The 27,636-nt window shown below is 46.0% G+C and overlaps 1 protein-coding gene across 6 annotated transcripts in view; it reads left to right on the forward strand.

Annotated features, from left to right (window-relative positions):
• VBP1 (VHL binding protein 1) overlaps positions 1 to 19,675 on the forward strand; it is a 50,496-nt gene extending 30,821 nt beyond the window's left edge. For 2 of the 6 annotated variants that reach the window (XM_056808857.1, XM_056808861.1), the window contains 5 exons: positions 11,879 to 12,003; positions 12,928 to 12,994; positions 16,514 to 16,612; positions 17,347 to 17,485; positions 19,469 to 19,675. In XM_056808857.1, the coding sequence (XP_056664835.1) occupies positions 11,879 to 12,003; positions 12,928 to 12,994; positions 16,514 to 16,612; positions 17,347 to 17,485; positions 19,469 to 19,539 (501 nt within the window). In that variant the 3' untranslated portion in view covers positions 19,540 to 19,675. The other 4 variants (XM_056808862.1, XM_056808858.1, XM_056808859.1 and 1 more) reach the window with 4 other exon arrangements.
• Positions 19,676 to 27,636: the final 7,961 nt, after the last annotated feature.

Consider the following 27,636-nt stretch of genomic DNA (forward strand, 5'->3'; position numbering starts at 1 on the left):
TAATCTAGAGGTTTGATATTTCTGTAAATATTCATCCATTTCATTTGTTATCAATTTGTTTGGCATGTAATTGAACCGAATAGTTTTTCATCATTTCTTTTACATACTTTACACAAGTCACTTGATCTTTCAGGGCTCTAGGCAACTTTCGAAGACGAGAAGATTCCTTCCTGCAGTGGCAGAGGGAGTTTCCTCATCTTGAAGGTCCAGTCCCCATTTGGCTCCCTAATTTAAGTTGTATGCCCAGCTCATCCATCTGCTCTTTCTTTCTACTTTGATCAAAGCATTAGTGTTCTAAAGTGTCCCCTTAGGACGGCTCCATCTCCCTCATGAAAGTCTTGTTCTATTGTCTAATGGCCGTCATTTTGAAAATGAAGTTATCTATTGCTTCAGCAATTTGTTCTTTGATTGACCGATTCCTTAGGATTCAATTATTAGTCTCCATTCTTGCCTTTAAATGCCCTTGACTGATTATAATTTTTATTGCTTTGTGGAGGGTAAAGGATTTTTATTCTTTCTGTTTGTCTGCATCATTATAAGATTTTTATGCCACAGAATACAGACATTTTGTGTCGGTATTATGCCAAGTGGAGAACTATGTATGTTCCCTTATTTTCCCATTCATTAATAGCCTCATAGCCTCACTGGAGGCTAATCATGTCTAACTTTTTAAAAATTCTATTCAGATCCTTAACTTCTTTCTTGTTTATTTTTTTGTTAGGTGTTGTCATTTGGTCTGAAAGGGGCCCGTCAGGGTTCCCAACTATTATAGTCTGCTATCTATTTCTCCCTATGATTTGATTAATTTTTCCTTTAAGTATTTTGATGCTATACCATTTGATAGACATACATTCGATATTGATATATTTTAATGTCGATGGTGCCTGTCAGTGATGGCAAACCTTTTAAGCTGGAGTGCCAGGCCCTGCCCCTAGACTGAGTGTTGTGCCCGCCCCTGCCTTACCCCACACAAGGGAGGGAGAAAGTGTTCCCATTGGGCTGCTGGGCAGAAGGGTGGGTGGTGTCGGGCTCGGTGGAGAGGGGGAATGGAGCAGCTCCATCCAAGTCCCTAGTAACAAACTCTGGGGGTGGGGGTGAGGGGTAGGGCTGCATGAGCCCTCCGCGTGCCATCTTTGGCACCCATGCCATAGGTTCGCCATCACTACAGTAGGTTCCCTGCTTGTCTTTTTTAGCCATGTCTGGTTTTTTTCTGTTGCTTTGTCTGAGATCCTGATTGCTGTTCTTGCATTTCCAAAACTCGCCTGAGGCATAATAAATTTGGCTCCAGCCCCTTGTTTTAATTCTGTGTGAATCTTTTTGTTTCAAGTGTGTTTCTTGCTAGCAACACATTCTGCTTTCTAATCCTCTCTGCTCCCCTCCTCCATTTTATGGGAGAATTCATCCTCTTCATGTTTCTTGTTATGATTGTTCATTCTTGAGCTCCTTCCATTGTCTCCTCATTTTCCTTTTTCCTCTCTTTCGTTCTTGAATTTAGAAAGAAGAGGATGGTGAAAGAAGTAGACAGTGGTTTGTTCCCTTTCCTCTCCTCTGCTCTTCCTCTTCCCTCTACCTCCCCAGGCCCTTTTACTGATTCTTGCATTTCCTTTCATTTCCTCCTCTGAATGGGAATATTTAAGGCTCCCTCAGCAGAGACATGCCTGATCCTGTCCACAGAGGCTTTGGGGGAGAGCCGGCAGTGCTTAACTTCCTAACGGCTTGGAGTAATACACCTTCAAGGAAATCCCTCATTACCAGCAATTAGAGATGGTCAGACTGAAGGCAAATCTGAGAGCTTTGTCCCCTTTGATAATAATGATCATAGCAGGAACTAGGGTCTAGGTTAGGTGCTATCAGATTAGATGCAGGGCCTGAAGTCAGGGAGACTCAAGTTCCAATCCAGTCTTGGACACCTCCTAGCTATGTGATTCTGGGCAAGTCTTTTCACCTCCAGCAGTCTCTATTGCAAAATGGGAGTGGTACGAGAGAATGCCTGTCAGGCCCAGTGCTTATTCCCTCCCTCTCTTCCCATTTCAGAGATGAGAAAACTAAGGCTGAGAGAGGTTCAATCATCTGCCCAGAGTCACCCAGCTAGAATTTGATTTGAGATCTTCCTGATGCTGAGTCCCGTACTCTACTCACTGAGCCACCTGGTCTAAGTGGGGGTGGGTGTCCTTGTTTCCTCTTCTCTCTTTTCCTTTCTCCCCTCCTCCACTCTTCTCCTTCCTGTCTCTCTCCTGGTTTCTCTCTCTCTGACTCCAAGGGCTGGTGATTTGTTGACAGCTCACCACTGGCAAATGGAAGAAGACACTAAGGCCAACACTGACTCTTTGGGTAGCCTAGGCTAATAAGAATCAATGACTTTGAGTTCCAGTGTGCCCAGGGGGTGGACAGCAGAACCCTTTCAATGGCAAGGACAAGCTGGCCGCTGAATTCATACCTTCCAGGATTGCAGCTGTGTGCCACTGGCCATGCCCACCGAGTCCTTCCTCCACTGCTGGCTGGGAGTTGTCCACATTTCCGGAGATGCAAACGCTGTTTACAGGAGATCCAGTGTTCGCCTTTTGCTGGGCTGCTAGACTCGGGCCCAGGGCCTTTGCTCTACAGAGATTCCCCGCCTCCATTCACGTGGGCCATTGCAAAGAAGTGAGGGGCTCTGGACCATTCGGCCTTAAAATAGACTTCTGCATGCCACTGGAGTTAGAATGAGGCTTTAGAAATGAATTCACATCCTTCTGGTCTATTGAGGAATGGGCGGAGCCCTTCAGAGAAGACTTGCCCCAGTGTTAATGGCCCATCTGGACAGTCCCAGAGGAACGCAAGTATCCAGAAAGGCCAAGGAATCTTCGGATTCCTCACACTGTGGACTAATTGGCTAAGAAGAAGCCGCATCAAACAGACCTTTGCACCTTTCGAGAACAAACAAGAGGCAACATTTCCGTTTGATTTGATGCGAGAGGAAGATATTGTTGACTTGGGAGAAAACACAGAACTATTAAATGGTCAGAAAAAAACACTCTTTAATCAAGGAAAAGGGGTTCAGTGTGATAGTAGGCCTCGACACAGAGTCCGAGGGGAAAAGCCCACCAGTGCTATAGTGGACAATTCCAAGGAGCCATTAAAGTTGGGAAGCTTAAATTCCTTTCTAGGGGAACTTTCTAGGGAACTGAGGATGAGAGGGACAGTTGATTGACTTTACAAAGGTAACAAGGGAAAATGAGGACTTCCAGACAGAGATAGCTGTGATTTTACTTTACAATGGACACAAAAGGGAAAGACCCCTTGGTAGACACCTTGGTAAAGGACGTTGGCCTAAGGGGAGAAACCATTGAGACAAATGAGATACTCCACACCTAAGCAAGTAAACTGGGGGTCATTAAAACTTTCTAGGCTACAAGTTTGGGGGCTTCTAGATTCCACGTTGACAATACTCTCCGGGAACACCTTTTGGGGGGCTGGGAATGGGCCTGAATTCTCGGACCCACACAGGGATGAGGCTACTCCCCGGCTCTGGGGCGCACGAGGCAGCCCTAGGGCCCCGAGGGTACTTGAACTCTGACTTTACAGGCCTGGAAGAGTCTAGACAGCCGAGGGGCCTAGGGCCCAGGGCAGGTACCTAGGAATCAGCAGAAAAATGTTGATTGCTTTACTCCTGGAGCCATTTTAAGGCCTCAGAGAATGCAGATTGGCTTCGCCGGGCCAGGACCAACCTCACCCCGCCCCCGCTGCTACTCTATGCTAGGCTTTAGTCTATCCGTTTCTTTCACTTTCGAAGATTCTCAGAGCGGTCTCACTTTCACTGCCACTAAGCCACTATGTTGGCTCCGCCCCTCCTTTCACTTTCAGGCCTTCGCGCTAGGTCCCGCCTCCTCTTGATGCTCAACCGCCAAGCAGCCAATCAGTGACCAGCGTCAAGGAGCCGGGCCAATAAGAGCAGTCTGAGTCAATTGGGGCCGGCACTGATTGAGCAGTGTGAACTTCCGGAGCAGGCTGTGAACTTCCGCGGGCGCCGGAAGGAAGCGGGGATTCTCGGCTTCCTTTCAAGATGGCGACAGCGAAAGAAATTCTGAGTACGGGGGATTCGGCCGGGAGAAGTGGGCGCCGCGTGCACCTGGGGATTCCCGAGGCGGTTTTTTTGGTAAGAGGCGCCGCTGGCCGCTGGCCCAACATGGGCAGGCAGGCCACGTTCCGGAGTCTTGGGGCTCCGTACTGGGGTCGTCCCGGCCTGGGGCTCCTCCACTTCCTCTCCTCCCCCTTTCCTCTCCTGCTGTTTCCCTTCCTTTCTGCATTCTCCATTCCCCCCACCCTGTTTCCCTCCCCCTTCTATCCCCCCCATCTCCCCCACCAATTCTCCACCCGGTAAAACTAGTTATTAAGCGCCCCTCCCTCCCCAGACCTTCCTACTCCCTCCACTCCTGCACTGCGCCGCCCCTCCCCCTCCCGGCTCAACCCCCTCTCCAGAATAAAGTTCCACGCGCAAAATGAGATATGCCGGCTTCCTGAGGGTCCCAACGCTGGCGAGCGAAATCGAGTGATGGCAACATTGGGGGAGGGAAGGATTGTTGGCTTCTGTTTGGGTCTTAGGACCCTCGTGTCTAGGCCCAAATCATTTCGAGTGGTCCTTCCGCATGGGCTCATCCTTTGCCGAGGCTACCCTAGCTCTAGTTCTTTTCCTGGGAAATCCAAGGCAGGCTCCAGGCTAATTGTGAAGCCTCCTGCCGAGTTTGTTTGGGCTAGCCCCCCCCCCCCCCAATCCCGCTATGGTTGGCTCTGCTGTCCCCTCCCTTTGTGATCTTACCTCTGGCTGAGTAAGTTTCTGGTGGGAAGAAAATCTGCCAACTGACTATTCAAGTGGAAATGGAGCCTGGTAGCTATGGCTCTCTAGCTTCCTGCCATGCCCTCCTATTCACAGTATTCTCTCTGAGGGATGTGGTTTAATGTATTCCCACTGTTTTTGCCTCTTGCGAATCCTTTCCCTGTTTGTGGCTTAATGGAATCATCTCCTCCCCAGGACTTCTGCAGTGTTCTTAACAAACCTATTAATGTGTTGGACTACAAATAGCTTTGAGGGGCCTTTGAAAAAGAAAAATGGCTGAGTAGATCTCTTTTTTTTCCACTTCCAGATTGGCCTTCATCCACCTGCATACCCTCCAAAGGATGTACTTTGCCAGCATTTGGGGTGTTTTTCTAAACCTTTGCCAAACACAATGCATACCCACCACTACACCTGGTTTTCTGTTTCTCTTCTCCCCATAGCTGTGTCCAGTGAACTTGGTGGCACCAAAACAAAAAACTGGTTTCATTCCAGGCCTTTACATTTCCTGAAATTGTATCTTTCAGGACTCATCTTGTCCAATTTCCTCCTTTTACCTATTAGAAATGTAGGTGACCCCCTCATCTGCTTTCCTGGGTTTAATATTTAAAGTAATCTATGAAAATGACTCCCAGACCCAGCCTTAGGCTGCTTTCTGAGATATATAGCCACACATTCCCACTGTCCCTCAATCATTTCATATTGGAGGTCCTGTAGGTATCCCAAATTCAGCAAGTCCAAAATAGAACTTTTCCCCAAAACCTTTTCTGACCTTCCCCTTTTCTGTTGACTGTCCCCATGTTTGCAATTTCTGCATTATACTGGACTCCATCCTTTTCCCAAAGCTTGCATATGTACATTTTAGCCCTTTACCATCCCATTTTTCAGATCATTTCCTTTCTCTGAACTTTTCCAGGCCTCCCCACCAAATCCATGCCCTTATCCTCCCATACCCACTCTATTGCAATAGGTTTCTCCTTACCCTAGTCCAGTGACGGTGAACCTATGGCATGGATGCCAAAGATGGCACACAACTCTCGCTGTCGGCACCTAACTGCTCTCCCCCTAGTTCATTACTAGAAAAGCAGAGGGCCTCTGGTGGAGCTGCTCCTTTTCCTCTTCACCATGTCTGATGACAGTTTTTCATATCACCTGCCCCTCTGCCCAGCAGCCCAATCGGAGTGCACAAGATGGTAAGGTGGGCAGCTCATAGAAGGCAGAGCTGGAGGGGAGCAGAGCACTCCTGCCACTCTCCTTCCCCTCTCTATACTCACTGAGGACATTCCTCACTTCACCCACCCATCCATCCAGCAGCCCAATGGGAATGCTTCCTCCCTCCCCTGTGTGGGGTAAGGGTGGGGGCAGGGTGCACCTGACACTGCATGTGGGGGCAGGCATGGCATTGGGTGGGGGGAGGAGAATAGGGTGGGACCTGGCACTCTTTCTCTTGGTTTATTTCCTAAAGTTAAGGAGTGAGTCCCTCTTTTGCTCAGTCCAGTTTTAGCCTCAACCTCCTCTTCCATGCTTGTTACACATGATTCTCTAGCCTCTATTCTTCAGCCTGGTTACATGTTCTTCCTACTGTTTTTCATTAGGATATTCTGTCTCTCACCATCATGCCTTTGCATTGGCCCTTCCCACTGCCTACAGTGTACTGCCTTCTCATCACCACCTCTTACAGGCCTGTGTTCCCTTCAAAACTTGTTCCAAGTCCCACTTTCTGCATGAAGCCTCTCCTGATCTCACCTGCTGCGCTACCAGGTCTCTTCTGCCCCGGTGTATGTAACCCACATGTTTTCTAGTTAGAGCCTGGCTCACTTTGGGATTTCTAGCTCTAGTACTTCACACAATGGCTGGCATATCAGTAGATATTGAATAAATGTTTAGTGGTTGGTTGGCTGAAGGCCAGAGAGCTCAAGTGATTTACCTGGGACCACACAGCTCCTTCCCCACCACAGTGTACTGTCTAAGTAAGCTCTGGGGAGTAAGTTTATGGATGGGGTTGACCAGAAGATAAAGGTAACTTCAGCTGCTTGGGAAAGAGGCTAAGCATCAGGTGCCTGAGGGATCAGATGGAAATAAGGGACATCTATCAGTAAGGATGAACATTTCAGCATACAAAGAAGAACAAAAAGCACTGTGTTGTTCTTGAAACTGATCTCCAGGGCCTATACATTCTCCCCTTCTAGCTCTCCCAGAGTCAGTGCTTTTGCCCTTTCCGAAAATGTTTCTTCTTTTGCACTCAGTGCCAAGATGTGAGTGACACACTTTACTACCTATTTTGCAACTGGTTACTCTGTTGAACACAATTTAATCATTTGAGAAAAGACATTTGGAGGATAGCTTTTGTTTTTTATGACACCCATGTCTTCCACTGTATCATCCTTCCCATCCCATCCCAGAGAATCATCCTTCTCAAGAATTCATTTTTTTAAAACAGCGAAAGGGAAAAAGGCTCTGTGAAACTAAGCAATGTGCTCTTATGCCTCTTAGGCATTTAAACCCACTCCTTTGCCAAAGGGTTCTGTGGGTTTCCCCAGATTGCCTTGGAGAATGGTTCAGAGAGACCACCCTCTCTTATCTGAGGTTACCTTATCCACCACACCAAGATACCTTTTGAATTATTAGCCTCCCAGCCATTTTACTGCTAAAAGCTTAATGCCTCTCAGATAAAATTTAGTTGGTCGGCTATGGGAGGGGTGGGGGAAGGGGAGGGAGGAAAAGAAAATGATTTTTGTAACCAAGAAACAATGTTTGAAATTAAAAATAAAAATTAAAAAAAATTCAGTTGGTAAATGTACCTACTTGTTAATCACTCTGCTGAATGACTTTTTTTTTTTTAAACAAACCCTTACCTTCCATGTGTATTGACTCCAAGGCAGAAGAGCAGTAAGGGCTAGGCAATGGGGGTTAAGTGACTTGCCCAGGGTCACCCAGCTGGGAAGTGTCTGAGTCCAGATTTGAACCCAGGACCTCCCGTCTCTGGGCCTGGCTCTCCAACCACTGAGCCACCCAGCTGCCCCCGGCTGAATGACTTTTGAGAGAAGTATGAGACTTAGCAAACAGATCTCTTGATTAGTTGATTTCAGTGTGTCTATTACCCATATGCTCCAGAATCAGAAGTGGTTGAGCATTCAATAATTGAGAAAATGATGATGGGCAGAGCCAAGATATGGTGGCTTAGTAGCAGTGAAAGCTCAAACTGCTCAGAGAATCCTCCCAAATTAACCTTAAATAGCACCTCAGAATGCCAAGAGTCACAAAACCAATAACCGACAGAATGAGGGGGCTCTCCTGCAGAAAACAACTGGAAGGGTAGCCAGAGAGAGTCAATTTTCCTGGGATAAGAGGGAACTGGAATTAAAACTGCACAGAGGAGTATGGACCGGCCCCACCCCACCCCTTTCACCTCATCTACTTTGCCAGGCTCTGAGCCTGGGCATAGGCCAACTTTGGGATCCTGGGACCTTCCCTAAGCCAAGAGTAGAGCACCTCACATCCTCCCCTTGAAGCCCCAAGCCTGACACCAGTGAGGCCCTGAAGTCTGTAGGGCTTGACCCTTTTAAGCCTGTGAAGCCCCTAGCCCCAGGGCAAAAGAGCTCCCAGTGCTGAGCCCTGCAGTTTTCAGAACTCCCAGTCCACAGACAAAAAGAAGGCTGGAAAAATGAGCTAACAGCAGAAGAAACACCTAACCATAGGAAAATTTTATGGAGACAAAGAAGAGACAAGTCACTGACTCAGTAGAGGATGGTGAGAGCAAAGCAACCACATGTAGAACTTGAAAGAAAAATGGGAATTGGTCTCAGGCACTGGAAGAGCTCAAGAAGAAATTGAAAAAATCAAATAAGAGAAGTGGGAGAAAAATTGGAGAACAGAAATGAAGATAATGCAAAAAGAAAATAGTTTAAAAAGTAAAATTGGTCAAGTGGAAAAGGGGGCACCAACATCTAGTGAAGAAAAGAGTTCCAAGAATGGACCAAATGGAAAAGGAGACTCAAAAGGTATTAGATCTATGATGCAACTTTTTAGTTTTGAATTTGTGTGCCTGGTTAGGAAAGAGCAGAGCTAAATTCTATTTATTTTTTAGAGGGAAAAACAGCCTAAGATTTCCCTAGGCACTGTTTGGTCCCAGATACTTATTGGCATGCAAATATTACTTTGACTAGAGGAACCAAAGTGGTTTTTGTCCTCCTGAGACCTCCAGATCTCATAGATTGTACCCACTCTTGCCTGCAGATTGCATCCACTCAGAGACTTATTCAGTCACTGGTGTCTTCTTATGAATGAAGTTAGAAGAAAGCAGGAGGGGGGCTGGTAGAGAGAAGAGATGATGCCTCGAGGTGTTTCAAAGACATCTACATAGAAATGTCCCATGGGCAGTTGGAGATGTGTGGCTGGAACTGTGGAGGGAAATTGGGGCTCGAAATGGACATTTGGTGAATCATCTCTGTAGATGAGAGAGAAGAGGACCAAAGGAAGAACCTTAAGAGGGATGGAAGAGAAGGTGATCTCTGGGAAGAGCCAGTTTTCAGGAGGGGTGTGGTCAGCTGTGTCGAATGGCTAAAGAGGATGAGGGTCCACAAAGGGCCACTGGATTTAGTAGATTATTGGTGACTTTTTTCTCTTGAAATTCTTGTCTGGGGGGAAATTCGTTTGCCCTCTTTCGGCCTCTCATGCCCAATCCCACCATGCCCCCTCAGTGCCTACCCTGTTTTGGATTTTCTTCCATTTGTTAGCCCCCAAAAGTACCTTAATCTGACCAATGAGCTTGGTGAGTGCCAGTGGTACTCTTATATCAAGGAAAAGACAGGCCACAAGATTGGAAGAGTTGGTTTGCTGTGCAGAGAACTACTAGCTTGTAGTTCTAGAAGGAACTTGGGCTATCAGCCTTGAAAGCTCTGAATTCCCCTTTAGAATTGGCACTTCCCTCCCTCTGCTCCTTCAAGTTGAATTCCATTGAATTATTTCTGACATTCCAGGTATGGAAATGCTTTCCTATTACTAGTTTTGCGACATTACTGTTTCTTCCTATTGTTACTACAAACGTATAGGTGCTTTCTTTATATTCTAGGGTAAAGTGCTTTTGGAATATAATCCAGTAGCACAGTGGAGATGGATTATAGGCTCAGGCATCATAGAATCTTTTTGGAAATGTTCTTAGAAGTAGATTATAAGAGGCCCTTAATTAGTTTGAACTCATTTTGTCTCTTATTCTCAGTATTCATTCTGAGATTTGAAACTCTGGGAATTCTCACCTGATACTTTTTTCCAAGTTAGTTTGTGAATAGAGAGGAGTTTGATACCTGAGCAATAACTTACTTTAAATTGTTCTGCCAAGGATCCTCTTACATGCAAAATCTCAGTTGGAAGGGACCTCAAAGGCTGTTGAGTCCAACCCCCTACTTTAGAAAGAAACAAGAATCTTCTCTAGACTATATGTCCAACAAATGGTCATCCTGCTTTTTATTTCAGGAATTCCAGTGAGTGAGGGACCTAACCATCTTCCCAATTTTTCTTCTCCGAAAGCTAAGTAGGCCTTGTCAAAGCCTTACCTGGCAAATCTAATCCCTCTTGGTTGTGACACTTTTTTAAATACTTGAAAACTCACCCAAAGGAAACAAATCCTTGAAAGCTGACAGGATCCCCAAAAAAGTATTCGTTACTATTCAAGTTATTTTCAGGTAGCAATAGCTATTCTGTCCACCATGACAGGGATTTAAAGCTGAGAGATCCTGTAGAGATGATCTGACTAAGCTTCCTCCTCTTATAGATGGGGCCCAAAGACAGGAAGTAATTGCATCAAGGTCACATACATAATAATGGTGACAGTAAGAACAAGAATCATCACTAACATTTCCAGGGTGCCTGCAGAGAGCTTTTCAGCCATCTCATTTGATCCTCACTACAACCCTTCAAGGGAGGTGCTATTATTATTCTCATTGTACAGATGAGAAAACCGAGGCAGACAAGTTAAGTGACTTGCTCAGAGTGCCCAGCTAGGAAGTGTCTGAGGCTGGATTTGAACGCAGGTTTTCCTCACTTCAGATTCCACATACTCTACACACTGTACCATTCAGCTGCCTGGTAAGTAGCAGCAGCAGGGAACACTTGTGACATAATCTCAAGGCCTTGGATGCTCATCATTTGAATGTTCTTAAAATCTGATGCCCAGAACTGAACACAGTAATCTAAATGAGATCCGCCTGGGGCAGACTACAAAGCTGCTTTCTATGGGTATCACCTCCAAACGCCTCGATACTGTTCCTCGCCATGTGGCCTACATTTTCGATTTAGCTCTCTTGGCTGCTAACCAAGATATCAGCTCTAAATGAGGTCCACTAAAAGCTCAGGCCTTTTTTTAGTAAATGACTGTCTAGCTCTGCCTCCCTGAATTCAATTCTACTTATACACTTGCTGTTGTAGCCTTTCCAAGCAGTAGGCTTTTCCCACTTGCCTCTGTTATCTGGCTTCTACAGTCTTTTTGGTTATGAACTCAGCCAACCTTGGTGCTGGCCCTCCCTTCCAGGTTGATGGCATCTATAAATCTGATAAACATCAGAAGCACCATCTTGGTCCTTCTATCAGCCAAGTCATTGATAAAAATGCCAAACAGCAGTCAATTTTTTTAAGCTTTGCAGTCAAAGTGCTTTAAGTGCCAAAGAACCCTGAGGCTGTTTCTAGTAAGATAACAGCCTTTTTGTTGAGGTTGAAAACCTCTTCTCCAAACGTGAGCTTGAGCTTTTTCCTGAAAAGAGTGTTGATGTCTGCTTCTGCCCAGTTCCTACCGTGGTCAGATGGAGATGTTTCACCCCCAGCCTCATCCAGTAGTCAGCTCTGTCATGAGTACCACCAAAGTGAGAGAAATCTGTATTGAGTTGTGGTCAGTCCCATCTTTCGGAGCATTGGTTCTGAACATAACAACCCCCCTCACCTCTGAGTCAGTGGGATTTTCTCATCCTTGGTGTAGAACGGTCCCTTGTGTGTCCTAGTCTCCTCCCTTTGTTATGACCTTCACTAGTATCATATCGGAAGTTTATAATCCATGCCTTTTTCTTCCCTTCATTAAAGGAAGATGTAGATGCTTTTATGAAACAGCCTGGAAATGAGTCTATAGATACTGTTCTCAAGAAATTGGATGAGCAGTATCAGAAGTATAAATTTATGGAACTTAACCTTACTCAGAAGAAAAGAAGGTATGTTTTGAGGTCTCTCTGAAGGTGCTTTTGAAACTGAAAGGTAGCAAGCAATAGCAGAAATACCCACCTAGAGATCTGTGAGGTGGAGGAAGGAATATTGACAGCCATTTGGTGCTCCATTATTTGGAGACTGGACAAGTAGGGAAGCAGAGGAAAGGAAATTCCAGCAGGCCACTTGGATGGAGCCCTTCTTTCTCTTCTGTAGTATTTCTTTCACTAGTGTAGCTTGTAGCCCTTCTATTCCTTTTCCTCTTGAGAGTTCTCCATAGCTCCTCCATGGACAAGGCGCCTCATTATGCTTGGAAGGCTTGTTCTTTTCTTGCTTCATGGTTATCAGGGTAGCTGTCATCCCTCACTCTTGCCTAGAGAATGTCATGGATCCTTTAGCTAAACTTGATGGCCTCCCCTCCTGGACCCCCAGCAAGGACTATCCAGGGGACCTGTGGGAGGCCCCAGCATAAATGCAGAATCAGTGGATTCACTTGACCCAAAGAGAGGTGGTAGATCCTGGCATTGACCTGAGTGGCTACAACGTGCTGGGTGAGCTTCTCCTAGAGAATGCCCCAATCTGGTTATCGCCTGGTGCTGCTGCTCCCTGCATATGACCCTCTTCCTTTTCCCTTCCTACTTCTCTGCACACAAGTATCTCAGATGCTAACTTTTAGAGAATGAGAAAATTGGGGAGGAGAGTGAAAAGAGAACGGAAAAGAGTTGGTCTGGTGAGTCACGCCCTTCCTGCAACGGGCTGCTTACTTTGGCTTTAAAAAAACTTGAGCCCGGAGCACTTCAGAATGATTCTGGCTGATTTCCCAGAGTTTGTAGACCAATGTTGCTCAGGCTGGGTCTTCAACACGGTGGTTTGGAGGGCGAGGGGGTTTTCTTTGAGGGAAATACTAACCTGTTATTCTTTTAAATTACCAGGCTGAAAAATCAGATTCCAGACATCAAGCAAACATTACACATTTTGAAATACATGCAGAAGAAAAAAGTAAGTGCATTTTGGACTTTGTGGTGGCTGCCTTAGCGGCGCCTGGACTCTCACAGCCTGGTTCTTTGCTCTCCCATGCCATAGGTTTTTCTTTTAGTCAACGTCCGTCTACTGCTGTGGGCTGGAATCACAGCATCTTCGCATGGGAAGGGACCTCACTGAATTTGAGGTTTCACTCCCCTGAAGTCTCCTTGTCAGGGCAGACTTCCTGAGGTGGCCTGGCTGTGTACACTTGGCATGCCTTGCCCTCCCCACCTTTCCCCCCCCAACCTCAAAAGGGGCTCCTTCAGCTCATCCCTCCTCCCAGCAGTTGCATTTTATAGGAAGTGGGTGGATGCTCTTGTTTGCCAGAGAAGTCAAAAATACTCCTATTATCCTGAAGTAACAGGATGAGATACCCCGGAATTCTGGGAAGGTCCCTCCTTTCATAGATGACAAGAGGAGGGAGGTAGATCCTCCAAGCTCCACAGTGCGTTAATGTTGATGTGCAGGGCATTTTGGGATAGCCCATTAAGCTGCCCATTTTCTCCAGTGATAACATTTAATTGATACTTTGCTTCAGACACATGGCTTCAGTGAACTGACTAATGTAGACATACCTTGGGCAGGATAAAGATCTGTTGTCACCCCCGGTGCCATCCCTGGAAGTACCATTGGGAAGCTTCAGGGCCTTATCGTGTCTGTCACGCTCATCACTTTTTAGAAGTGTGAGCTAAAAACTAAACGGGGTTTGTCACAGAACAGAATTTCCAGACTCCCAAGTCAAAGATGAAACTTTGTGTTCTTGTACACATATGCACAGAAGAAATCCAAGGGAGGGAGGACATACACTGGGACTTGGGAGGCTTTATGTGCTGCTTAGGATGTATCCGAGGCAGTCAAGTGAGAGATGGAGTGTCCTGGGAGGAGCAGGGGTAGGTCCTCCTGCTGGATGCCTTGCCCTGGCGTGGGCAAGGGAGTGAGAGGATGAGGCTAGAAAACCTAGAGAGGGAGGCTGGTGACTCAGTTAGCCAGCGGGGCACCCAGCCTCTGCTTAAAGGCCTTCAATGAGGAGGTACCTGCCATCTCCTGAGGCCGGCCTTTGAAATGTCCTGACATCCAGCCCCTTTCTCTTCCCTGTTGAAGACAGCTATCTATTCTTTCAACTGCTACCCAGGCCTTTTCTTCTCTAGTCTAGACAATCCCCATCTCCTTTACCTTATCCTCATGGGAAATAGACTATAGGCCCTTCACTGTCTTGGGTATAGTGTTCCCACACTAAGCCATGATACCCAGAATTGAACACAGCACAGGGGAGGTCTGACTAGAGCAAAATCCACTGGAACTCTCCTCTCTGTGTTCTTAGATACCCCGCAGTGCAGCCCAAGAGCTCATTTCGGCTTCCCTCTTTTAGACAAGCCACTGTGTAACCACACCTTCCCCATCTTGCACTTGTGAGGTCACTTTGTTTTGACCAAGGGTAAGATGTGGCATATATCCCTATTGAATTCCGTCTCATTGGAGTTGCCCCAAGGTTCTAACCTACTGAGCTCTTCCTGGCCCCTTCTCTGTTGCCTAATGGTTTAGCTCTCCCTCCCTGCAGATCTGCCTTCATCCAAGTCCTTAAGAAGAATGGGAAACTGCCCTGTTCCCAGGGGCCTTTCAGAAGAATTGTCTACCAAGGTGACTTCAGATTTTGAATCTGACCACTCGTTTCTTCCTCAATTCCTCTGATCGAACTAGTGCTCAGCCCGTGTCACTGCTCGTCTTCTGCAAGGATATTATGAGATACTTAAGCAGATGTTTTGCTAAAATGTAGATGAACTAGCATTCCCCCAAGTTCCCTGTCCAGAGAGAGTAGCAGACGAATCTGACACGGTATACCCCTTAAGGCAGTTGTGCCAACTCCGTAATCCCTGTTTTTTCCACATTTTTCCTAACCAGCTCTTTACTGATCCATTCTAGAATTTTTCCAGGAATTGATAGCAATACTGATAGGCCTGTATGTAGTTTCCAGTTCTTTGTTGTCTTTTCCATTTTGGAAATGAAGCCATTTGTCCATCCACAGTCTGTGGTACTTTTCCCATTCGCCGGTGTCTTCCATGTGCTAAGTGTAGAGGTTTAGCACCCACAGTTCTGTTAGTATTGAAGATGATTGTTTCCTGGGGCCCATGACTTCAGTCTCTCAAGGGCCTCTTCTTGGTCTGCTCTTTTCCAGGTAGAAGTCACTCCCCTTGGCCAAGATCAGAAGCACAGTCGCCCCCAGATGGCTCTCTGCCTTCTCTTTCTTGTCATGTTTTTTTTTTGGAAAATTTTATTTACTTAGTTAATTTAAAGTATCTTCCATAGTTACAAGATTCATGTTCTTTCCCTCCCCTCCCCCCCACCCTCCTCCCATAGCCCATGTGCAATTCCCCTGGATTTTACGTGTATCATTGATCCAGACCTATTTCCATGTTATTGATCCTTGCACTGGGGTGATTCTTTAGAGTCTACATCCCCAGCCATATCCTCATCGACCCATGTGATCAGGCAGATGTTTCCTCTGGATGTGGATAGTGTTCTTCCTCATAGATCTCTCCGGGTTGTTCAGGATCACTGCACTGCAATAATGGAGAAGTCTATTACGTTCTATTGTACCACAGTGTATCAGTCTCTGTGTACAATGTTCTCCTGGTTCTGCTCCTCTCACTTTGCATCACTTCCTGGAGGTTGTTCCAGTCTCCATGGAATTCCTCCACTTTATTATTCCTTTGAGCACAATAGTACTCCATCACCAACATATACCACAATGTGTTCAGCCATTCTCCAATTGATGGGCATCCCCTCATTTTCCAATTTTTGGCTACCACAAAGAGTGCAGCTATGAATATTCTTGTACAAGTCTTTTTCCTTATCATCTCTTTGGGGTACAAACCCAGCAGTGCTATGGCTGGATCAAAGGGCAGACAGGCTTTTAGCGCCCTTTGGGCATAGTTCCGAATTGCCCTCCAGAATGGTTGGATCAATTCACAATGCCACCAGTCTTTCTTGTCACTTAGCAGGCAAGCCCAGCACCCTAACCCTTTCTTGACGTCTCCCTTTTTTCCTGATATAGCTTTCGGTTCTAATTTTAGACTTGAGCCTCCTCTCTGTAGCCCTGCACCTATAATCCCTCATGTTTTCTCTTGACTGTCTTCATTTTCTGATTCTGGATACATTTCTAGAGATGGAGATTGGGCCTTGCTTTGTTCCTTGTACAGTGGAAGCGGTTTTCTCTGCACCATCCAAATTTGGTGCTTGAGAGCTTTTCACTTTCCCTGGGAAGGATTGAGTCTGTTCTACTGCCTCTCTTCCTCTGAACCCTCACAATGTGTGTTCCAAAAGATGCCTTCAGAGTGAGAGTCTGGCCTTCTCTCTGCTTGCTGCTGTCCTGAAATGGGCACCCCACCTGCCCTCTGACACCCCATCCTTTGAAGAGCACCCCTCCCCCCTGGGGGTGGTGGAGACTGTCGAAAGCATACCTAAGTAGCCCATTGGTTTCTCCCTTTTTACCCGAAGGAGACCACAAAGCCGCTGGAGACCAGATTCTTACTGGCTGACAACCTTTATTGCAAGGCTTTCATTCCTCCTACAGATAAAGTATGCCTCTGGCTGGGGGTAAGTAAGTACATGGAAGAGGTGGAACTTTTTCAACTGGTGCTTGGCTAACAGGGGAGCATTGCCTTTTTGCTGGTAACAGCAGAGGCCTAGATAGAGTTAAGTAACTTTCCTAAGTCTGAGGTGACACTATAGTGCAGAGCCTGGGGCCTGGAGGTGGGCAGAGCTGAGTTCAAATTCAGGTACAGACACTTTCCCGCCTGGGTGACCATGGGCTTGTCACTTTACCTTTTATTTTGTTGGACTCTTTCTGAGCAGTTCTCCAACTTGCTTTCTTTTAAGAAACAAAGTCAAAAAATGCCCTTACTTTCTGCCTTGGAATCAATAGTAAGTATGGCTTCCCAAGAAGAAGAATGCTAAGGGTTAGGCAAGTGGGGTTAAGAGACACAGCTAGGAAGTATCCGAGGCTGGACCTTGAACTCGGGTCTTCTGATTCTTGGCCTGGCTCTCTATCTACTGAGTGGGGAGAACTTTAAAAACAAACAAAAATGGCATTTACTAAGTGCTTACTGTGTCCAGAGTCCCTATTTTATAGATGAGGAAACTGAGGTCAGGTCTTCCTGACTCCAGGGAGATGCCAGGCCAAGGCAGCCAGCTTTGAGCCAGCCAAGGCAAGCAAAGTATGCAGTTGACTGGGCCCCCTGGACCTAAACACTTGATTTAATGCTGCATGTCTGTCACTGGCAGGGCTGAGTTCCCAAATCCCTCTTTTCCTTCCTTCCTCCTCTCTCCAGGCCAATGTTATGCTTGAATATGACATAAACGAGGCCCAGGCCCTCTTGGAGAAGAACCACTCTGCTGCCACCAGCAATCTGGAATCTCTTGAGGAAGACCTAGACTTCCTGCGTGATCAGTTCACTACCATGGAAGTCAGTATCCTTTGTCATTCACAAAAGGAAAAGACAGCAGAGAGCTGCTCTCTCCCCCAGAGCTTGGTGCCCTATTGAAGGGATTTGGGCGGCCAGCTTGAAAACATGCATTAAGGTCTGAGGACTAGCACATATTTGGCCTCTGCTTGCTCCGATGTAGGACGTCTTGCCTAGGCAGGAGATGCCTCAGGGGAGTTCACTGGGAAGGCATGAAGTGGTGAAAAGGTGGAAAATCCTGCTCTTCATTTGGGTTACTAGCAATACAGCCTAAGATGCTAAGGGATGAGGGAACGACTCAAGCACATACACGGGCCTGCTATGTGCCAGGCACTGTGTTAAGTACTTTACGATAACTATCTTATTCTAGCCTGACAAACGAACCTGTTACTCTCCCTATTTTATGGTTAGAGAGTTGAGGCAGATGGAGATGAAGTGACTTGCCTGGGATCACACAGCTAGCTAGTTGGTGTCTGAGGCCAAATGGAGCTCGGGTCTTCCCGCCTCCAGGCCCAAGACTGGCTCCCATGCCACCTAGCTGCCTCTGCAGTGCCAGTATGCACATTGATTTAGCATTTGCTTAGGCTACTACGATCCCAAGAGTTTTTCCCAGGAAGTGGTTTCTAGCCATACCCCCCACCCCCCACGCTATGCTCTATCTATTGTGTGCCCTTGATTTTTTCAAAGCCAAATGTTCCGAGCACCGTGGACGCAGCAGCCACAGAAGTGAAAGATGGGATCCCTGCCTTCAGGGAGCTTAGAACTAGGCCATCGGAGAGGGCTAGGTCAGGCCACTGGGTCTCTGCAGTGCCATCTTGGGTGATGTATGCTTCATGGGACCAATGGGAAGGTGGGGCTGCCACCTGGCAGGCTACAATGTATGCTGCTAGTGGGTGCTGGGGTGGGTCCCCACTGTCAGATTTCCTCACTGGAGTGGACACCCACCTTCTTGGGAAGGGCTGAGGTAAGCTCTGCTGGGCAGGCATTTGAGGTTGTGATGGGCCGTTTCAGTGGGATGATCTATTGGCAACTTAAAGGGAAGATGGTGGAGAAGCAAGCAGCAGCTAATGGCCAGCTTCAGCTAGTCTAAAAGCAGATGAGAATGAGTTCCCTAAGACTTGCACTCCTGAGCCAGGCTATGAGGTTCTGGGCCTGTGGCGTCCTCTGCTGGAGCAGGTTGGATGGGTCTCCCGCCTGCCCATTCTCTATTACTTAAAACTGGGCCTTCCTGAATCTCCAGACCACTTGGTTACTACTAACCCTTTTCAGCAGGAGTTAGTTCGGATCAGAATGTCAGTTGGGACCCTCACGTGGCCCCCATTGCCTAGCCCTCACCACTCTTCCGTGGTTCTTTAGAACGCACAGCGAGTATTGATTCTAAGAGGGAAGGGGGGAAGTAAGGCTTTCCAAAAAATCAGTTGTAAACTATGGCAGCATCACATAGCCTCAGGGTTTGGGTTTTGAAGTGTTGAATGATTTCATTGGAAAGAACCCCAACTCTGTAAAGCAGTGTTTGCAGAGCCCCCAAAATGGCTCATTCCATTAGCTGTCACCAGGGAATGAACCCAGTTTATCTGCAGCCTCGGTTTTGTGGCGCAACTTTATCGCACCAGTACAGAAGCACCAATCTAAATAGACTGATTGAGAGGAGGCCAGACCCTGGTCCAGGTCAAGACCAGAGACCCGAGCCTTGGGAGAGAAGATCTGATGACACAGTGATCAGAAATACAATCGCCACGTTAATGATGCACGTGCTGATTAAGCTAGAAAGGGTCCAAAAAATCACTCTAGGGGTAACGCCCACTATATTATTTGACTAGTAGCTCAAAACAAATGATTGGGTTATGAAAATTATCCTAAAGGCTAATGCTATTATAAAGGGGGGTTAGGGTTAGAAATTGGCACGTATTTAGGGTTAGACTCAGATTGGGGGTGGCCCTTCCCCTGTGGAAACATTTCCAGAATGCATTTTCTTTAACAACCTTCTCAGATATGGCCCGAGTTTACAACTGGGATGTTAAGAGAAGAAGCCAAGAAGAGTCCACCAAAGCTCAAGTTTAGTAAGCAGGCCCACCCTTGATCCTGGGCCGTGGCTTTCCCGAGGGGCCTCATTTACTGCAGAGACCCAGAATTTGACTTGGGAGTAATTGCTTTTCAACCAAAAAACATTCTAGAGTAAAACTGAAGGCAAGAATGAGCACAGATTTTCTTTGTAAAGCTAAGGCTCGTCTCATTAGATTTCATGTCGTTCTTGACACTGGATCTTTGGGGCATCTGTGAGATGCATGCATGCACTGTGGGGATCTGGTGGGGTGGGGGAGTGGGGAGGTGCTTTTTGTCACCTTTAAACTGGAGGTTGGGAAGATCTAGCATCCCTGTGATTCTGGGTCAGCGTGGTACTTCTCATGTGGATTTTTTCTCAAGTCAGTATGGTTAGTTCCTGGGAGATTTACTGAATGTCCCGGCCTTTTTCCTGAATTGCTTTATGTCACCCTCTATAAACAACATGGGGGATCGACCTGAATAACACCAGGGTCCCTGTCTGCTGAACACCTACCACTTGTGCCCTTTCACTCTTGGCCAAACCTGGCCCGAGCATCCTGACTGTTCTTCCTATCAGGGGTCTCAGAAGAGGCCACAAATTCCAGGGCTTAGGTAGTAGCTTCAACTGGAATGGAGTGGCCCCCGGCTGCCCCATGGAGGACAATCTCAATGTATCCTTCCACGTTTAAGTAGCCGCCAGCGACGATACACTCAGAAGGGGTTTCTACTTTGGTTCCTTAAATAGTAAAGTAGTGAAATTCAACTCCTGGTGGAGCCCCTTTTGGAATGACACTGGTTCTCTCTGATGTTTGATGGACTCCATATTCCCAAAGCGCTTGGTTATGGGGGAGAGGCTTTGATTTTGACTGTCAACATCCCTCCCCCTGGGGGGTAGGGGTGCAGGCAGACAGCTCTTGTGCCCTATGTGTTAGAGGTCTGTTCCTTCTTCAACTGACTCCAGGGCAGTTTGAATTCTGTCACTGTTCCTCCCTCAGATATGGCATCCACATGGGGTGGCTCATTGAGCTTTGAGTTCTTGAGGAGGGGGAAGCTCGGAGAAGGGATTATGGAGTGTTGAAAAGGAAAGGGATGAGAGTAGCCAGGTGGATTGGCTATTTCCCAACAAGGTGTTCTTTCCCAGAAATACTTTAAACAAGTGTATGGAGTATTCAGGGAAGACTAGTACCTTTGGTGTGAGGTCTTGCCTCACCTTTGTTGTCCCGCCCAACTCTCACTTGTGGCTCCAAGAAGCTTTAGAAGCAGTGGTCACACCCCTGTGCCAGCACAAGCCTCAGCAGGTGGGCTAAACCAGGTTGAGTATAATCACCCTACAGGCCTCAGACCTGTGTGTGAGTTAGGTGGGTGTCTGCCGTATGAAAAGATAACTCCCGCCCCAGCAGGAGCAAATGAGAACAGTTTGTTCCAGTGGCCACAAAGGTGGCTGAAGCATGCTTAGACAGCCATTGAAGATGCGGGCCATCTCTGCATCCTGGGTGACCTCTAGTTGTCCTAACTTTGTCTTGTCACTGGATTCAGAATCCTGCAGGGGTGAGGCTGACCCCTTCGTGCAGTTGCCTGCCTGAAATCCAATTCATGCACAAGTCAAAAGGCATCGTACAGTGGTGTCATGGGTCCAAGAACATCTGCCAACCTCCACAAAGTTGACAGATTGGAGCCAAATTTATTGTGTCTTGACTGAACTAAAAGTCAGATGCTGTAACAGTCATGATTTCCAGACAAAGTAACAGCAGAACCTAACAGAAAAGGTATCAGGCAATTTCAGGGCACCACATGGTAACACCTAGGCAGTGATGGTAAACCTTTTAGAGACCTGCATTTTGTGCCTCCTACCCTCCCCCAATGGAGTTCTGTACCCCACCCCCAAGATGAGTGCTGGGTTCAGTCTCCCAACTCCACACGGGGGAGGGAGAAGGTGCTCCCATTGGGCTGCTGGGCAAGAGGGGTAGGTGATGTGAAAAAATGTCTTCAGGCACGGTGGAGAGGGGGAGGGGAACAGCTCCGCCCAAGTCCCTCTGCCTTTCTAGTAAGGAACTCTGGGTGGCATGTGTGCCCTCTCTGGCACATGTGCCACAAGTTCACCATCTCAGTGCCAGGACAAATGTATAAAATGGAGTTTGGGTTTTTTTCTTTTTTGAGGGGGCTCTGATAAGCCATTAGATAATGTCATCCCAAAGAAGAGGAAAACTTTAGAAGATTTTACAACAAATAAAAAGCCCAACTTTATAGCCCCACAAAACCAACTTAAGTGAAATGCATGTTTATAAAAATGTCAAGTACCCAGATGAACAAAACAGGAAATAGAAGATGCAAGCAACTCCAAACCAACAAATTCACGAACTAAACCCTGGGACTGGAACCACTCACAGGCGTGTTCTTCCAAGCATTCAAAGAATAATTCTTGTAAATCCTTTTTTTGGTCACATGTAGAAACATATTTTTTTAACCTTACCTTTCGTCTTAGAATTAATGCTATGTTCTAAGGCAGAAGAGAGGTAAGGGCTAGGCAATGGGGGTTAAGTGACTTGCCCAGGATCACCCAGCTGGGAAGTGTCTGAGGCCAGATTTGAACCCAGGACTTCCCTTCTCTGGGCCTGACTCAATCCACTGAGCCACCCAGCTGCCCCCTAGAAACATCTTTTGACAATTGTTTTTTGACACTTAAATTTCCGATTTTCTCCCACTCCCTGAGGCAGTTGATAGTCTGAAACAGATTATGTAACACAGATTTTCATATTGCTTGTCTCGAGAGAGAAGACACCACACGTATGATAGAACTCTTATGAAGGATTCTTGCCCAATTTCTTATATGCTACTTAAACCAGTGACGAAACAAGGAAAACTCCATATGCTTAGTGAACATTTTATATAAACTATTGACAAGCCTGTAGAGATACAGATACAACCAGCTTGGATTTATGCCATGTGTAATTGGTTTATTATTAGGAAAACTATGACAAGAACAACAAAAATGGCCAGAAAAAAGCCTTGGATGAATGTAATACCCATTCCTGTTAGAAACACCAGAAAACAAGAAGAAACAGATCTTTCCTTAGCATTGTAGATAGTCGATTTCTTTTTTTAAACCCTCACCTTCTGGTTCAGAATCAATACTGTGTATTGGCTCCAAGGCAGGAGAGTGGAAAGGGCTCGGCGATGGGGGTGAAGTGACTGGTCCAGGGTCACCCAGCCGGGAAGTGTCTGAGGCCAGATTGGAACCCAGGACCTCTAGGCCTGACTCTCAATCCACTGAGCCACCCAGCTGCCTCCCCCCACCCCCAATAGGTTTCTAAAACCAAGATGTAGCATTATATATAATGGGGACTGCCATTTGAAATCATGCTAGAAGTACTAACTATAGCAGTGAGCCCAAAACCCAAAACTATTGGCAAAGAAACAATTCTCCCAGTTCCCGGAGACACGAAGTACTTACAGAACCCTCAGAGTCAACTAAAATTTGATTGAAATGATTTCAACTGAGTTTCAGGAAACAATGAATCCTCCTAAATCATTGGCGTTGCTAGACATTCCCAATAAAAGCCAGTCAGAAAGGATTGGGAGATTCTGTTTCAAACGACTCTAGAACTCAAATCCTTGGCAGGTACAAAGAACCTGAAGATACAGGAACTCTGAAGCTGTCTGGAAAACACTAGAAATGAAGACAGACAAATCGGATAATTAGCTGTTCATGGATAGGCTGAGTCCAGTATCATTAACAATGACTCCTAAAGGAACTTATTAATTGGTGCCATACCAATCAAGCTACCACTTAGCACGATGCCTTGCACATAGTAGGTGCTTAATCGAACAAAAGGCCAAGATAATGAAAAAAATTGAAAGGAAAGAGACCTGGCAATACTAGACCTCAAACTGTATTCCAAAGCAGTCATTATTGATCAAAACAAGTTGGTTTCAGGAGGTGAGATAGCGATCAATGGAGCAGGTGGAGGTACCCAAGATATACAGAAATGAACAAACTAGTCAACTACACTTCGGTGAGCCCAGCTCCTGGCCTATGCACACACACACACACATTAGAGTTGACAGAAATGGGAAAACTGGACAGGAATCTGGCAAAAATGTGGGTTAGACCAGTACCTCACACCATGTAATGGATCTGTCGCCTATGTAGAACAAGTAAAATACTCTCTCGAGCTTGGGGACATGGAAAGAATTCGTGACCAAAAAGGACGGAGAGGATAAAGATAAAATGGACAATTTTGATGACAGAAAATTCAAAATCTTTTTTCACAGCAAACAAATCCAGCATAGCTAAGATGAAAAAGGAAGCAGTGAACTGAGGAAAAACTCTTGGTGGCAACTTTCACTGCTGGTGGGCCCCTTTCTGAGTGACGAATGGCTAGGAAGAGCTAGGGGAACAGGCTGTTCTCGGAAAGAAAACTAAGCTATACAAACAACTGATAATTTGAGAACGACACCTTAAAGCAACCAAGGCTGTGCCCCACACTACATGAGCTTGGCAAGGCTGCCCAAAAAGGAAAGCAGGCATGTTGATGCCCTGTGGGTAGAGTTATGAATTGGCCCACTTTAGACCTCCACCCCAAAACTTACTGAACTTGTCCTTTGGCCCAGTGACACCATTACGGGGCCTATACCCCACCTCAGCCCCCATCAAAAGGGAAAAGTCCTATATGTACACATGTGGACTAGCCAGAGGAGAATTAGAATTATCTCCTTTTCCATAGCTGGCATAATTAAAAGTTAAATTATATCCAGTTGCCCTTAAACCTGGCAGCTTTAACAGGCCTCTAGAGCATAGTTATAATTCCCTCCTTCCTTAGTAAGCCTTCCTGGTTCATTTTGAGAGACCCCTCTGACCAGTGGCATAACAGCTTCCATGGCTGACCCTTGTCTGAAATTTCAAGTAATCTGGGTCCTAGTGGGGACTGGCTGAACAAATTATGGCATGAATATAATGGTTAAATACTAATGTAAAGGTGGCTAGGTGGCACAGTGTGTAGAGCGCCCAACCTGGAGTCAGGAAGACTCTTCATCTTCCCGAGTTCAAATCTGGCCTAAGTATCTGTGTGACTTTGGGCAAGGAATTCCACCCTGTTTGTCTCCGTTTCCTCATCTGTAAAATGAGCCGGAGAAGGAAATGACAGACCACTCTGGTGTCTTTGCCAAGAAAACCCCAAATGGGTTCACAAAGTGTTGGACACGACTGCAGAATTACTGAACAGCATCTCTGTGGGGGGTGTTTCCCAGGATGACAACTGTGAGGTTAGCCTGTGGGAGGAAGCCACTCCCAAGGCTCCTGGGTTTGCCAGACTGCCCAGCAATTGGTAGGGGTGATAAAGAATGTGGGTCCAGTCTCCACAGCGATTTGTCCCTTCCTTGACAACTGTGGGGTTCAAGCTGGGAGCAAGGATCTGGTGGGTGTACAGGCCTGGGCTCTCTCCATCAGGGCCCAAGAGGAATTGGTGGTCAAGGTGGAGAGGAGCAGGAGGCTAACTCACTGGGCACATGTTGCTCCTCCTTTATGTTCCGGGGCGCCTTGCTGCCATTCTGCCCTGCCTTGCGGTGGGGAGGACTGCCTCCCTTTTTACCTTTTACAAATTCTTCTTTGTTTTGGTCACCCTAAATTTAGGAACTTGGCCAACATGATGCCGAAGTTTTAACCCGCTTCCATTCACCCAACAAAAGATTTACATTCAGGCGATTTTGGAATCCGTTTAAAAAGCATGTTTTGCAGCCACAACTGCAATTGGAATATGGAATTAGGTATTGCACAAAAGCACTGCCATGACCTTGGATGCTTTTATCTGTCATTGTTGTCCTTGGCCACCTTCCCTCAGATTTGCTCTCTTCTCCAGAGCCATGATCGTCAGCTGCGGGGTGCTCCAGGGCTGTTCAGGCATCCGTTTCTGAGCCTGACTCGCTGCTTCCACTGCGTTCTCTGAAATTCGGACTTTCCAAATGTATAGATTTGTTTGTTTCTTATTCACGTTTACATTTTTAATATTAATTTCCATTTGGGATCAGTTAGATAGCTCAGTGGATAGCGTGCCCCCAGGCCTGGCATCGGGAGGTCCTGGGTTCGAACCTGGCCTCCGAAACTTCTTAGCTGTGTGAGCCCGGGCAAGATGCTTAGCCCCAAATGTTTCTAGTCCTTGCTGCTCTTCAGTCTCAGGACTGATACCAAGACAGCATGTAAGGGTTGAAAGATTGTCTTTTTGATTTTCAAATTGTCTCCCTCATTCCCGCTGCCCTTTCCCCATGCCTTAAGAAGCCTGATTACATAAGAAGTCATGCCAAACACATCGCCATTGTAGCCACATTGCCAAGAGAAGAAAGTGTCCAAAATTAGATGCAGCATGGTTTTCTGAGCCCAGGGCGATGTCAGTTCTGTGTCTGCAGGTGGAGGGCATCTTCGTCAGGTCAATGCTGCTGCTTTATGAAGTGTTTCCATGCTGGTCTGATGTTTTCTCTCCCTGAAGTGATTTTTTTTGAAGTGGTTTCTTCCGTTCTGACCTCAGCCTCTCCTAAATACTGTAAAGATTAAAATTTAGGGGAGATGGGGAGACTGAGGCAGGTAGAAATTAGTTTCTCTCTGCAAGGAGTATTATATTTTTTAGAGGTTTATTAAAGGTTAAAGATTAAAGAATATACAAGTAAGAAACATGTGCCTAGGCCAGAGGCCTAGACAAAATAACCTCACATCACGCAAGAGACCGCCTGCTCCAAAATGGAAGTCCAAAAAGAGCCAAGAGAGAGAGAGCTTCAAAAGCCTTTGAATCAGCTTAAATACCTTCTCGATCTCAGCCCAGGTGAGATTACAAGGCATTCTGGGGAAGTGGAGCAAAGGCTCATGGGGATTGTAGTCCTGTATTCGAGTCTATTTTTTACATTCCCCGTATGATCATTTTTGGAAAAATTATTTTTTCCCCAAAAGGATCATAAAAACATAATAAACTTAAAAGATTACAGTAGTGTGAGGATAAGAGAAAAAAGAATAAAATCAATAATTGCTGAACACATTGACAAAAAGCCATTAGGGGGCAGTCCCCTTTGGCATAAAAGTATACATACAAATAAATGTTCAATCAACCACACCCAAAATTCAATTTTGTGCAGCTTGTGGTCTGGAGGCTTCTTCATGGTGGCTTCTCCAACAGTTCAGTTCTGGATTCAGAGAGGTAGCATCTTCTTTACCTAAAATTCTTCTCAAAAGGAATTTAAACTTTGCAATTTAAAGAATGATTTTTTTACATTCCCCCGTGTTGTGGGTGATTGAAAGATTCAGAATCAGTTAGGGATGCATGGCTGAGGTATGAGGTATATGAATCAATTGGCAAGAGATATTAAAAAGACATCAGAAAATCCAAAAGAAAAGAAAAATTTCTAGATGAAAATATAGACTATCAAAGTCTTATGTGTAAAAATTCCAAGTAGAAGAAAAATAAATCTATAACAGGTCCTTCAATCAGGGCCCAATCAAAATGATCTAAGCAATGATGCATTTACCCAGTCAGTGCCAGGACTACAGAAAGGTACCACACTATGAGAGGCAGAAAAGGGGACCAGATTATAGGAGCCAAGGTTTTGGGGATACTCGTCTGTGAGTATCCTTAGGGTGAGTGTGGATACAAGGAAAGCCTATGTCTTAACACATGTTAAACATAGTAAGCTCGAGTCTTCACACTAGGTTCAAGACCTTTGTATTGGCCTAGAAGTGTATCAATCCATCCTAGATTGGCCTTTCTTTGGCTCTGTGCAATGGCTCTTGTGTGTATCTCTTGCCCTGGAATCAGACAGAATCATTAAAGTCCCATAATTTATTTAAATAATTAGTGGCATCATTTTTATAGTCACAAGCTTTTTGGGCATGCTCTGACAAATGTATCTTACACTTGTAGTACTGAAAAATCAAAAGGTTAAAGAAAATCTTAATGCTGGTGACATGTGCTTCAAATATAAAAAGGAGAGAAAAAATATTAAAAAAACTGAAAAAGTATATTGCACATGCAAGAAAAATATATTAATAAAAGAGCTTTAAAAAATTCAAAAATATAGCTTATAACCATTGACATTCTGTGTCAGCTAAGAAAATAAAGATTACAAGGCTTTCTCACC

Source organism: Monodelphis domestica, chromosome X (assembly GCF_027887165.1).
Source record: "Monodelphis domestica isolate mMonDom1 chromosome X, mMonDom1.pri, whole genome shotgun sequence".
NCBI lineage: Eukaryota > Metazoa > Chordata > Mammalia > Didelphimorphia > Didelphidae > Monodelphis > Monodelphis domestica.